This window comes from Bubalus bubalis, chromosome 18 (assembly GCF_019923935.1).
Source record: "Bubalus bubalis isolate 160015118507 breed Murrah chromosome 18, NDDB_SH_1, whole genome shotgun sequence".
In the NCBI taxonomy this organism is placed as follows: domain Eukaryota; kingdom Metazoa; phylum Chordata; class Mammalia; order Artiodactyla; family Bovidae; genus Bubalus; species Bubalus bubalis.
This window is the reverse complement of record NC_059174.1, coordinates 4,659,817-4,672,543: the sequence shown is the minus strand read 5'-3', so window position 1 is coordinate 4,672,543 and position 12,727 is coordinate 4,659,817. Positions and strand designations below refer to the sequence as shown.

The window sequence follows — 12,727 nt, the reverse complement described above, 5'->3', positions numbered from 1 at the left end:
AACTGAACGCCCTAAGCTGTACAGCGCCCTAAGCTGTACAGCGGCATCCCGCTAGCTATCTATTTTACACATCAGCTTGGCTCTGTTCAGTCGCTCAGCTGTGTCCGACTCTGCGACCCCATGAACTGTGGCACGCCAGGCCTCCCTGTCCATCACCAACTCCCAGGGCATACTCAAACTCATGTCCATTGAGTCGGTGATGCCATCCAACCATCTCATCCTCTGTCGTCCCCTTCTCCTCCTGCCTTCAGTCTTTCCCAGCATCAGGGTCCTTTCCAATAAGTCAGTTCTTCGCACGAGGTGGCCCAAGTACCGGAGCTTCAGTTGTACACATGGTAGTGTATATATGTGAATCCTCCCCGTCCCACCCTCCCAATTCATCCCACCCTCCCCGTCCACCACCCATGTCCCTTCTCTAAGTCTGTGTCTCTAAACCTGGCCTGGAAATAGATTCATCTGTACCATTTTTCTAGATTCTACATATATACATTAATAAACAGTATTTGTTTTTCTGACATGCTTCACTCTGTATGACCGACTCTAGGTCCATCCACATCGCTCCTTGAGGTTGATTTGTTCAGTGGTTCTGCAGAGTTTGTGAGATCAGTGCTCTGCCAATAGTTTCTTTGAGTCAGACTTCCTAAATGTCTGGCCATTGTAACAGGATATTTAACTAGAACCCTGAACATGACTCTCATGAAATAAACCACTGAAAAGGGGGTGGGCGATACCTCCACACTGTGGTGTTGGTGTAGTGCAGTCAGTCAGTCATGTCCAGGTCTTTCTGACCCTGTGGACTGTAGCCTGCCAGGCTCCTGTCTGTGGGATTATCCCGGCAGGAATACTGGAGCGGGTCGCCATTTCCTCCTCCAGGGGATCTTCTTGACCCAGGGATTGAACCCGCGTGTCTCCTGCCTTGCAGGCAGATTCTTTTCTGACTGAGCCAGTTGGGTGGCCATGCATGTCACTCAGAGTGAGGACTTAGGTTGGGTCATCTCCACTTAGAAACTAGGCAGGTCTGTGGTGTTTGCATAAACAGTTCGGAAAGTTCTGCACTACCAGAGGTCAACCATTTACCCAGCAATTATGCTGCTGTCAGATTGTAAATACATATTTGCAAATTCCTCTATAATTGTTTGGAAAAAATGTAGGCCTGTTCCTGCAGGGCTGGTTATAGAATGTTAACGGGTTAACTCACTCAACATCTGCTTTCGAGGCTGCAGCCAGATTTGCACCGTTTCAACATTTACGGGCATAAAGCTGCAGATTGAATGTTTTCCTCCGCCAGCTCTCAGAAAATCAGAATTCAGCAGCAATGGACAGTGGCATGGCTGACTAAATGGATTCAGCGTGTGGGCACCGTATTTTCAGCTACAACACAGGACCCCCTCGGTCCCTGATCTGGTCCAGGATGGCTAACACCTTAATTAAGGAAAGAAATCTCTGCTAACTCTAAAGTTTGACATACGATGATGCCCCTGTAAGAAGTAATAGATTTCAAGGCGTGCGATTCAGAATATATGTCTCTCTGACCTCTGATTTGATGGTTGTCCTTGAAATGCGTGTTTTTCTGCTATCATATTAAGGCAGATAATCTGCCCTGATTGTCAGCCTCTCATATTCTTTCAGCTATTTTGGATCATGACTGTCAAACCCCACCAACACCCAAAGTCGTCTTGTGCATGTCCCAGGAACCATATGTTAAATGTCAGATCATCTTGAATTCTAATTACTGACAACACCTCAAGTTTGGGTGAATATCCATCCAACCATTTTCAAGAGTTATGGTGTATTATTCAGGCTATAGCTCTGCTGTAACAAAATGACCCCAATTACAGTGGCAGAAATGACAGAGCTTTCTTTTTCTCCCATGTAACAGTCCCAAAGGAATAGCCCAGGATGGCAGGTTGCTTTGCTCCACAGTCTTTCAGAGATCCAAGCTCTTACATCTTTTAGCTCTGACTTTCCTGCAGGAATTGTCTTATCTGTAAAGTCAAGGCTGGGCTGCAGATAAATCATGGAAAAGGCAATCGAGGGAGTTTGGTTTATCTCTTAAATTGAAATTGGAGATGACCAGCAAGAACGATTTCACATCCCATTGGCCTAAATTCAATTTCAGAGCTACATTTAACTGCACTGGAACTTAGTCAATGCTGGTTCTGCCTGGGGAGCTATGGGCTCAGCTTCAACTCTACAGCCAAGGAGGAGGGTGTGTTCTGATGGCTGGTCAGGAGTTTCTGTCACACCTAACAACAGAGAGAGAGAGGTTACCTCGTACAAATAAGATCAATGCCACATGGTCATACATTCAACAATATTTTTAAAATATTAGTTTTATTTATTTGTCTGTGCTGGGTCTTAGTTGCAGCATATGGGATCTAGTTCTCTGCCCAGGGATTGAACTCAGGCCCCCTGCTTTGGGAGCTCAGAGTCTTAGCCACTGGACCACTTTTCTTACACATGTAAGAAAAGTATTGTCACACATATTGGGGATTAAACTATGCAATAGTATAAACACATTTTTCTACTTTTGAAAGACTTTTGCTTTTTCAGACAGTAGAGGGCAACTGGGAAAAAGGCAAGGTTTTTTACCTTCAAGCTGCAGTAAAAATATTCACACCTGTCAAATTCCAACAGCTGGTCAAATCATTGTTCCGTGGCTAAGCCCACAAGAACACTGCTCAGAGAGTCATTTGGGTGTTGGTCTCATAAATCATAACTTGCTCAGAGCATGTTTCTGAGGCTTCAGGAAGGACTCTTCAAAGGGTGGAATCAAATCGCTGAGATTAAAGTCAACCTCAAAGGAAGGTTTCTCCCCCAAAATCACTAAGGCGATAAACACGGCACATCTTGCGGTCAGTCCCCGGATGCAGTACGTCACACCATCTTCAGGGTCCGTGTACTCAAAGCAGTGAACAATAACACGACGACCGCAGCGTGTCAGGTGACTCTGATGGTAAACACGGGGACGCAGGAAGTAGTCCAGAGGCACCAGGAACACGTTCTTAACTTCATCCGGGTTCGGTCTGGCCTCAAAGTTGGAGTCTATAAATCCTACAACTGGCGTTATCCACATATCCTTCTGAAAGCAGAACACGAAGACACTGAGACGTGAGAGATACAGTTTCAAAAAAAAAAAAAAAAGTATGTCTAAACGCATGCTAAGCTAAGCTAAGCCACTTTAGTCATGTCCGACTCTGTACGACCCCATAGACAGCAGCCCACCAGGCTCCCCCATCCCTGGGATTCTCCAGGCAAGAACACTGGAGTGGGTTGCCATTTCCCTCTCCAATGCATGAAAGTGAAAAGTGAAAGTGAAGTCGCTCAGTCGTGTCTGACTCTTAGCGACCCCATGGACTGCAGCCTACCAGGCTCCTCTGCCCATGGGATTTTCCAGGCAAGAGTACTGGAGTGGAGTGCCACTGCCTTCTCCCAAACGCATGCTACTTCAGCATAAACTAAGCTCACAGGCCAGAGCAGTCTGTGACATAAAACTTCTTCTATAAGTGAACTTTATGTCCCTTAAATGGAGGTGTGGGCTTCCCTGGCTCAGTGGTAAAGAATCCGCCTGCCAATGCAGATTGGAGACAGGAGACGTGGGTTCGATCCCTGGGTCGAGAAGGTCCCCTGGAGAAGGAAATGGCAACCTACTCCAGTATTCCTGCCTGGAGAATCTCATGGACAGAGGAGCCTAGGAGGCTAGCTGGCGGGGAGATTTCTATTTATAACCACCACTGTTCTGAAATGAACGCAGGGTGCTGTTCCCTGAAAGATTCTACCTGGAGTCTTGCAGGGGAGGCCTGCGGTTTAGTGTAGGAGCTGATGGGGGTGGCATGACCTTGAATGAGAAAGGGAGACGAATTAGGGAATTCCTGAGAGTGGGTGGGGAAATCCAGGGAGACACTGTGGGGCTGGGCTCCTACAGGAGGACCAATATGCCTGTGGGAGTTCTTGAGGGAGGGCAGCTAATGCATGTTGAAGAGCAGTGATGACTCAGATGGTTAACTGAATTAATGACGCAAGTCAACATCTGGACCGGGAGCGGAGGAGGGGTGCGCGGGCTCAAGACGTCGTAAGGTGGGACGTCTGGGGTCGTGAGCTGCCCCGAGGCCCGGACCCAGCAGCAGCCCTCACTGTGCTCGGCCTGCCTGACAGCCTCTTCTGTCACAAGGTCCCCTCAAGCAGCCACTGAGATGAAGGCTCAGATGCCAGGGGTTTCTTAAGGAAGAGCTTGAGGACAAAGGATTGAGGGCGGGAGCAAGGAAGCCAAGAAGGGATGCTGCGGGCAGCTCCAGCGTATAAAGTGTACTTCGGTCTGTCCCGGGAGATGATGAGGGAGCTGGGCTTTCATCCCCGGCCTCTGCCTGGCCAGGAGTAAATCAAGTCAGTGCTGACCCATGGGGGCGGGGTGCGGCTCCAGGAGCCTGAGGGCATGAGTACCGAGAGAGAACCAGAGTGTGTGTGTGTGTCTGTGTGTGTCAGAAACACAGCCTAAGAGGACTGTTACCGCTTATATACAGAATCGAGAAAAGTGGCACTGATGAACCTACGTGCAGGAAGGGAATGGAGCCCCAGACAGAGAGTGGACTCGTGGACACAGAGGGGCAAGGAGAGGGCGGGCGACGGCAGAAAGCAGCATCGCCGTCTGCACACTCCCCTGTGTCAGACAGACGGCTGGCGAGGAGCTGCTGTGTGATACGCGGAGGCCAGCCTGGCGCTCTGCGGTGACCTAGACGGGTGGCATGGGGGAAGGGAGGGAGGCTCCAGAGGGAGGTGATACATGTATAATTACTGCTGATTTGCATTGTTGTATGGCGGAAACCCACACTACACTGTAAAGCAAATTTCCTCCAGTTAAGAAATAAAAAAAAAAAAAAAAAAAGCATCTGGACAGGGCCTGGAGTGTCGCTCACCGTTTATCCGTGGCTGCTCTCTCCATTCAAACCCCACAGCCTGTGGGCCCCTCGTCTAGAATCCATCAACCTCCCCCAGGTTCTTCATAACAACCTGCTCCTGAAGAAGCTTTACCAATGGAAACTGGATCAGAAAAAAACTTGCCCATGGCCACACCCAGCTCCCACTTGGCAGAAGCCAGGATTCTACCCTAGGCCTGCTGCCCACATGCTGGAGTCGAGTGCTCAAGTTCTATCAAAATGCTGGTCACCAAATCTCCAAGCTGGCACACCAGTAAGCGGCCTGGAGACCACGGGGCAGCATCCCCAGCTGTGGCTCAGGCCCTTCAGAGGTCTCAGGGCCACGCCTATTAGGCAGGTGCCTGGGCAGGAACTTTCATGGCCAGTGCCAGCCCTTGAACTGGCATGTCAGAGTCTAAGGAAATTAGTGCAGGAAAGAAAAAGAATCAAAGCAAAGCCTCAAAGGGAGATCAGGGTTTAAGACTGAATGTTCTAGATAGGGAGTCAGGCACGCTCAACAGGGTTCAAGCTTAGCAAAGTAAGAGAGACTGTGGAAACTTATGGCTGAAGTAGCAACTCTGCACATCCCATGTCTAAAAACACAGGTGTCTGAAATGGCAGGAAAAAGGTGGTATGTGGCAGACACCCCAGGACCCATAAAAGCCTGGATTTTGCCCATTTGCTGAGTTGAAATCCCAGAGACTGGCTTCTGCTCTGGAAATAGGATGAGCCAGGCTTTAGAGCTCCTGGAAGAAACTGCAGACTATTAGAAACAGCCTTGGAAGTCAGGACACACCACTGAAATGTTACAGGAATCGGGCCTTCAGGAAGCGAACAAAAGGATGGAGACTGGGAGTTATGGGCCATGTGCAGAGAAAAAGGGGAACTGTCCCTCAAGGCCTTTGTAGAGAGAAGCTCATACATGTATGATACAGTGACATGTATGAAGGTTGGTTGAGGGCTGGAAGGCCTGGGAGGGTTAACACCAGGCATGGGGAAAAGCCAGTGACACCCCAAAACATCTCCAGGCATTGCCCTGTGTGTGTTCCCCAAGAGAGAAAATTACCCCCAGTCAAGAATTAGAATTCTGACTGAATTAGAATAGGCTTCTAGGCATTAAATAAATGGCACTTTTGAACCATATTTAAAAGATTTGCGAAGTCCAAAAAACAAAACGACCCTCGCTGGCACTTCTAAATACAGTACATCCTCCTTGAAAGCCTTTCTTCATTCTAATTTCTCGGTGGTGTGATTGGCATTATAGCAGGAGCAGGTCATTTGAACACACACACACACCTGTGAGAACTGTTGTATGTGATCCCCTTACGGGTGAACTCAGCAACCCTGGGGACCTTGGAAATGGACTTACTCTCATTTGGGGAACCCATAACCATTACGTGTTTTGTCAAGAGAGTTCTAAAATAAATCTCTAAGATGTCCCAGGAGATTTGCAGCTATCCCCTGAAAAGGGCTCCCATTAGAAAACACAGAGGAAGTAACTGGCATACGTCTTGTCTTAATCCAATGTTACTTTTCTGTCTCGTTTCTTTCTCACTGAGGGCACATTTATGGAATGGCCTTCTTCCAAGCTAAATCTCCTGGGAGTGGTGACCTCTCTATTCTTAAAATGGACCCAATTAGGACAGATGTCAGCATCATTGATCGTCACAAAGGGCAATCTGGCTTTCTAATTTTTAGGCATCAGTGGAATTCTTCCTTTGACATAAAAATTCACATGAAAGCCCAATACTATTTAAAAAAAAATTATACCGATTCTGATAGGTGATGAGTGAAGTTCACCTCTGGGGGATTATTCTTCCCCCAAGCCTGTAACCTTTGCTTAACCAGGAGAATAGTATCAGATAAACCCAAATTGAGGAGAGTGGAAGAACACACCTGACCTGTGCCAGTCACAAGTGTCAAGGCCATGAGAACAGGGTAGTCTAAGGAACTGGCCCAGACCAGAGAATGAGGAGACACGGCAACCAAGCACAACATGGTGTCCTGCGTGAGATCCCGGACAGAAAGGGGCACATCGGTAGAAAAACTAGTGAAAGGCAAGTAAAGCGTGGAGTTCAGTGATGGTAGAGTGCTGACACTGATTTCTTGGTTGTCACCAATGTGCCACAGTGATGTCCGATGTCAGCAACAGGGGGACCTGAGCATGGCTACGTGAGAACTCTCTGTGAAATCGGTAACCATTCGAAAATTACAAGTATACATGGAAAATTTTAGACCAGTCAAATAATTCTGTTATGCAACTTTAAATTTACCCTATTTACGTCTTCTGCCCTCCTCCAGGGGATCTTCCCGACGTGGGTTTGACCCCTGGGTTGGGAAGATCCCCGGAGGAGGGCATGGCAACCCACTCCAGTATTCTGGCCTGGAGAATCCCACGGACAGAGGAGCCTGGCAGGCTACAGTCCATGGGGTCACCAAGAATTGGACACGACTATAGTGCCACCTGCTACTTAGTATAACAGTGAGAGTGTTGTGATCAGCTCATATGAAATGAGGTCCAGCTCTATCAGTCCCAGGACCCCTTTCATTGTTATGTTTGTTTCATATATACTATCAAATCCTGCTTCAAACAGAAATGCAGTTACAAGTAGTGACTGTTTCTAGACAGCTTCCCTAGATCTCAGGATATTGCTCAATCTATGTGATATGGAGAAGCCTGGTTCCATGGTATATGCAAGAATGAGTACCTTCAGTGGCCTCCGAGGGGCTAAAATTTGGTATGTGGCATGCTCAAGTGTGTGTTACTTTTCTCAAGAGAATTCTCAAAAATAAACCCATCTGGAGAAAACTGTGAACTGAATGTCAACGAAAGAACACTGAGGCATCTACAGGGTTCCACAGCACCCAGTCTGAAAACTGCTGATGGCGTTCAGCCCTTTCATTTCTGGATGGGGAAGGAGGGGCCCAGATAGGAAGTGGGGGTTGCCCAAGGCCTCTTAGCCCAGCGGGGGCAAAGTCCACACATGAGCCAGAGTCTCTTGACTCTGTACCGCATGCTTGAGGGTCGTGGGATCCTGAAGATAGTCTACCTACTGCGAGCTCACACGAGTCTAAGCCAGACAGCTCCATCCCCAGCCTTACATCAAACGGCAGTGGCATCAGGCAGCAGACCACCTCCACTTGATGAGGACGCAGCCCCACTTCCTCCTGGGCCTCCCGGAGAGCCGTGGCCACGTCGTCCGCGTCCGTAGGTTCGCACTTACCTCCAGGAAAGCAGACCTCTCCGGGTGACCTTCTCAGCTGGATATGGAAGGAACAGAGCCGCCGTGTGGGATTCCAAGTTTGGTACCACTCACTTACTCAACAAGTATGTGCTGAATTTCTGTCTTGTGCCAGAGACCATTCCCATACTTGTGGCAACCAGTAGGGAATAAGACCAAAAAGAAAAGTTTTTCTTGTTTTTAAACTTGAGTCCTTTAAAAAAATTGAACTAGGAGAACTACCCTCACTTCTGATTTTTCTCTCCTTGCCCTCCAAAGATAGCACACACACACACACACACACACACACACAGATTTACACTGATGGAGAAAAAAGGCAAAAGGATAATGAAAAGGGCAGGGTTCTGAATGGATAACCTTTATCGAGCGCTTACTGGTCTGGGCACAATGCTTCAGATGGATTTCTTGTCAATGAGTCTGAACAGTTCTATAAGCAACTATTTTTTAAAATTGAGATGAAATGTTATTCCTTAACTTAAAAAATATATTTTTTAAAGTACAGTTGATCTACAATGTGGTGTTAGTTTCTGGTATACAGCAAAGTGATCTGGATACACATATACACACACTATACCTGGGGTGGGATTAATCTAAAACAGTGGCTCTTGGTGGGGGCAGTTTTACGCCCCCCATCCCTGCCAAGAGAGCAGGCGATATCTGGAGACATATGTGGTTGTCACAAAGTGTGTGTGTTGTCTGTGTGTGTGTTACTGGCTTCTAGTGGATAGAGGCCAGGGATGTTGTTAAACATCCCATAATGTACAGGGTAACTCTCACAACAAAGAATTATCCAGCCCGAATGGCAATGACTAGATAAGAAACTCTGGCATAAAAGTATTTTAAATTACTTGCTAGCTCAATTGCTTATTTTACTTTCCAAAACTTCTCCGTAAAAAGCCACATGATTCTGTGGCTTCATGTACCCCTTGAACATCACAACTTTGAAAGCCAACTGAGAATCTGGAACCTCAAACTATGTGCCAGTGACCACATTTCATGGGGTTTTCAAACATCCTGACACCTTAAGGTCAGGAAACTTTTCGTCACTTACCTTCTCTGACCGGAGGGTGAACAACAGGTAAAGTTTCCCATCTTTAGCCAACAATGGTAGAAGGATCGAACATTTGTTAGATGAACAGTGAGAATATTCAGTCCCAGAGTCATGCTTTTTTAAGCGGGCCTTAGCGTCATCTATCAAACTGTTTCTAAAATGGAAACAAACCACACAGTTTAGTAACCAGAGTTATGATAAAAAGCTCCTAAACTGCATGAGTTTCTGCTTTGTTATGTGTCCTGGTATTTAGCATTTCTAGTCTCAGTGTACTTTTTAATAATATGACAGCAATAATAATACCCAAATCATGTGACTTTTGGTAAGATAAAGTGAGGCAAAAATTACTAAGAACCCAATTTAGTACCTGAGTTCACTTTAAAATCTAAATTAATTTTGAATGATGGTAAAATATTCTTTCAATTGTGCAATAGTTCAGTGCTGAAACCCACAGTAATACTCAGGAAGACAGATTTGCAGAGCAAGTTCATTGTTACAAAGGTTAAACCATAGTAAGGTTAAGGGCTTTCTCTTAACCTGGCCCTTAGGTCACATTATCAAACCCTTGTCTTCAAATACCTTATAACACTGGTTCCCAAACTTATGCAGCAACAGAGTCACCCAGAGGGCATGTTACAACAAAGACCGCTGGGTACACTTGTGACTTAGTAAAATCCAAGTATTTAGGCTTTAACCACACATTGTTCTCTGAATTCATAACTATGGGTTAAGGCAGTTTTGTGTAAGGGGCAAAAGCTGGTGTTTAAGTGAGCCAGACTGGTTTCAAAGTGTTAGGACTGACCTCTCTAAGCCCCCCTTTCCTGATGTGTGACATGTTGAGGATGTTTGTAAGGATTAAATGATACAGTTCTGTGGCTGCCATTTAAATGTCTCAGTCCTTAGATGCTTGCCAGAGATGTGTGCTATTTCTTGCCTCTTTCTAGGAGGTAGGATGCTCAATAATGTATTTAGGAAACTGCAGTGGGTGTTGAAAGTGCCCCAATGGCCTGAAGAGTCACAGGAATGCTGGCACTGGAGGGGACTCCAGAGCACATCCTAGTGCACACAGGCCGGTGTCCAGACAAGGAAACTAGAATTTCCGACCAGCAATGTGAGGGACTGCTTAAAAGTGTGGTGCCCAGAACTGACCACAGGGACCAGCAGAAGCAACAGTCTGCAAAACCGTCCACATAAGGAGCTGGTGCTCGGAGTAATCGCCAGGTAAACACGACTGTCGGTACATTCTGTACTACATTCTGGGTGGGCTCAAGTGAAAACACGATCACGTTCCAGGCTCAGAGAGTTTGTGTAACTGAGGCTGGAAGTAGCCCGGGGACCTTGAACCGGGCGCTGCCTGGTGCGGGCTCGCTGTCCGACGGCTGAGGCTCGGCGAGCGGAAGAGGGAAGCCCTCGAGGGCTGTGCGCCCCCCAAGTGTGCAAACCCGGCTCTGTCTTTGGCGGGGGAAGGCGCGAAGGCCCGGGGACCCTGCGAGCTGCCAAAGGAGGTGAGCGTCCGGAGCGTGGGGCTCCGGAAGGAGGGCAGGCGGGACCCGCAACAAGTAGCCAGAAGGCCCCGGCCACCCACGGCCCGCAACCTGTCCGGCCGCGCAGTGATCAAGGCAGGGCCAGGCCCGGCTCGGGGTGCCAGAGGTCGGGGAGGCCTTACCTGACCGGTTCCTGGGGAGGGCCGGGTCGCGACATCGTCCCGGGAAAAGTTCGCTTCTTGCCAGCAACGCCTCCCAGGGAACTCTGCCGGACGAGCATGCGCAGAGCAGCTCCGGGCCTGGGGCGGGGAGAGAGGCGGGCCCGGGGCTGGGGGCGGGGCCTGGCTTAGGTCGCAGGGCGGGACCGAGAGCCGCAGGCTGAAGATCGGGGCGGGGCGGGGCTAGTGGGGCGGGCCGAGGCGTGGGGGGCAGGGCTAGTGGGGGCTTAAGGCCCCGCCTTCCTGGTCGCGCAGAGCTTCTTCCTGCTTTCCCTCAAAGGCACGAGCTAAAGGAAGAATTCTGAAATTGACAGTTGTTGAAAAGGGGGAAAGGGAGAGAATGCAGTGCTGGTGACTTGAGAGAATTCTAACATTCGTACTCACCGTTGCTAGGAGGTCAAGTTGGTTCAGTTTTTCTGAACAGCAGTCCACACATGTTTACCCAGCATCTACTTGCAGGCCGGACGGTGAGTGAACAGACACGGAGCTTACAGTCAAATAGGAGAGAGGGAGACAGAACTCAGACAATTACCTAGATGAAGCCCTTAGTCCCTGGGGAGCATGTGAGGGAGAAGCAAATCAGAGAAAGCTTCCCAGAGAGACTGGTATCCGAGCTGACCCGGAAAGCTGCTGTTCTTGAAGTGTGGTCCTGGGAGAAGCCGCGACCGTCCACATCAGCAGCGTGTGTGTGCTGTTAAAAATGGATAGACTCTCGGGTCCCACCCAGGAGATGCTGGATCAGAAACTGGGTGTATAGCACGGTGAGCTGTATTGTAAGGGAGTTCTGTTGCTCTGAGAGGGAGAAGGGCAGGGGGGAGAGTTTCAGGAAAAAGAATGAATTTGTGCAAAGATCCCAGAAGTGGCTGAAGAAGATCAGTGAGAGGGAGCCTGGTTTGAGCTGACATTCAAGAGATTAATTCCGAGATGGAAGGCTAAGGCTGACTTCTCCATCCTGTACAGGAGGTGCAATGCCCAGGGCCCCCCATAATTTCAGGACTCCATGAAAAATGTTTTAATTTTCATTTCTTTCTTTCTTTTTTTGCCACCTTGAATGGCCTATGCAGTGAAAGCACCAAGTCGTAACTACTGAATTGCCAGGGAATTCCTTAATTTTAATTTCTTTCAAAAGAAGAAAATGAATATAATAAGAAGCAGTATACAATAATGAATTCTGCTTGGGTTATATTCATCTTTAACCAATGCAGTCCTAAAATAACATTCATTTTATTATTTAATGGAGAAAGGTCCATAAAACCAAAATTACCTAGGGCCCATGAAAATTACAGTGTGGCCCTGGTCGTGGGAGGGTTGGGCCACAGTTTCCAAGACCTCCAAGACCACTGAGCTCAGCTGTTCACCTTGCCAGTTTGCCAAGGCTGGGAAAGCCCAAACCAAAAGCTTGATGGCATCCTAAGAATAGTGATGATAGTTGTTCTCTTAAATGTTAATGTACTTAGTCCTCTGAGCAACCCCATGAAGTAAGGTTATTCCCACAGAGGTATTGCCATCCTCACTCTCCAGATCAGGAAATTTAAAAATGTCTCTTGCTTGGGGAACTTCCCTAGTGATACAGTGGTTAAGACTGGATGCTTCCCATGCAGGGGGCGTGGGTTCCATTCCTGGTCGGGGAACTAAACCCATATGCTGTGGGCATGGCAAAAACAAAAACAATATCTTGCTTAAGGTCACACAGCTAGGGGTTAAGGTTAGATCATTCTGACCTCTTGAGTTCATTTATTTTGATGCAACCTCTCGCAAGCAACTGGCCTGTGAATTATGTGGATCTGATTGGCAGTGAGACAGAGATGAATCGACATAT

General features: G+C 47.9%; 1 protein-coding gene across 3 annotated transcripts; it reads right to left on the bottom strand.

Annotated features, from left to right (window-relative positions):
* Positions 1 to 1,779: 1,779 nt before the first annotated feature.
* On the bottom strand, positions 1,780 to 11,003 carry NUDT7 (nudix hydrolase 7). Of its 3 annotated transcripts, XR_003104462.3 has the most exons (5): positions 10,873 to 11,003; positions 9,207 to 9,360; positions 8,016 to 8,174; positions 2,593 to 3,082; positions 1,780 to 2,246 (listed from the first exon to the last, which is right to left on the bottom strand). XR_003104462.3 is itself a non-coding variant. In XM_025268435.3 (4 exons), the coding sequence occupies exons 1-4, from the start codon at positions 10,968 to 10,970 to the stop codon at positions 2,714 to 2,716; spliced, it is 780 nt and encodes a 259-aa protein (XP_025124220.3). In that variant the 5' UTR covers positions 10,971 to 11,003; the 3' UTR covers positions 2,518 to 2,713. The 3 variants fall into 3 exon arrangements, 2 of the variants coding, with proteins under 2 accessions (XP_025124220.3, XP_025124221.3); XM_025268435.3 differs by lacking the exon at positions 1,780 to 2,246 and having other exon boundaries at positions 2,518 to 3,082; XM_025268436.3 differs by lacking the exons at positions 1,780 to 2,246; positions 8,016 to 8,174 and having other exon boundaries at positions 2,518 to 3,082.
* Positions 11,004 to 12,727: the final 1,724 nt, after the last annotated feature.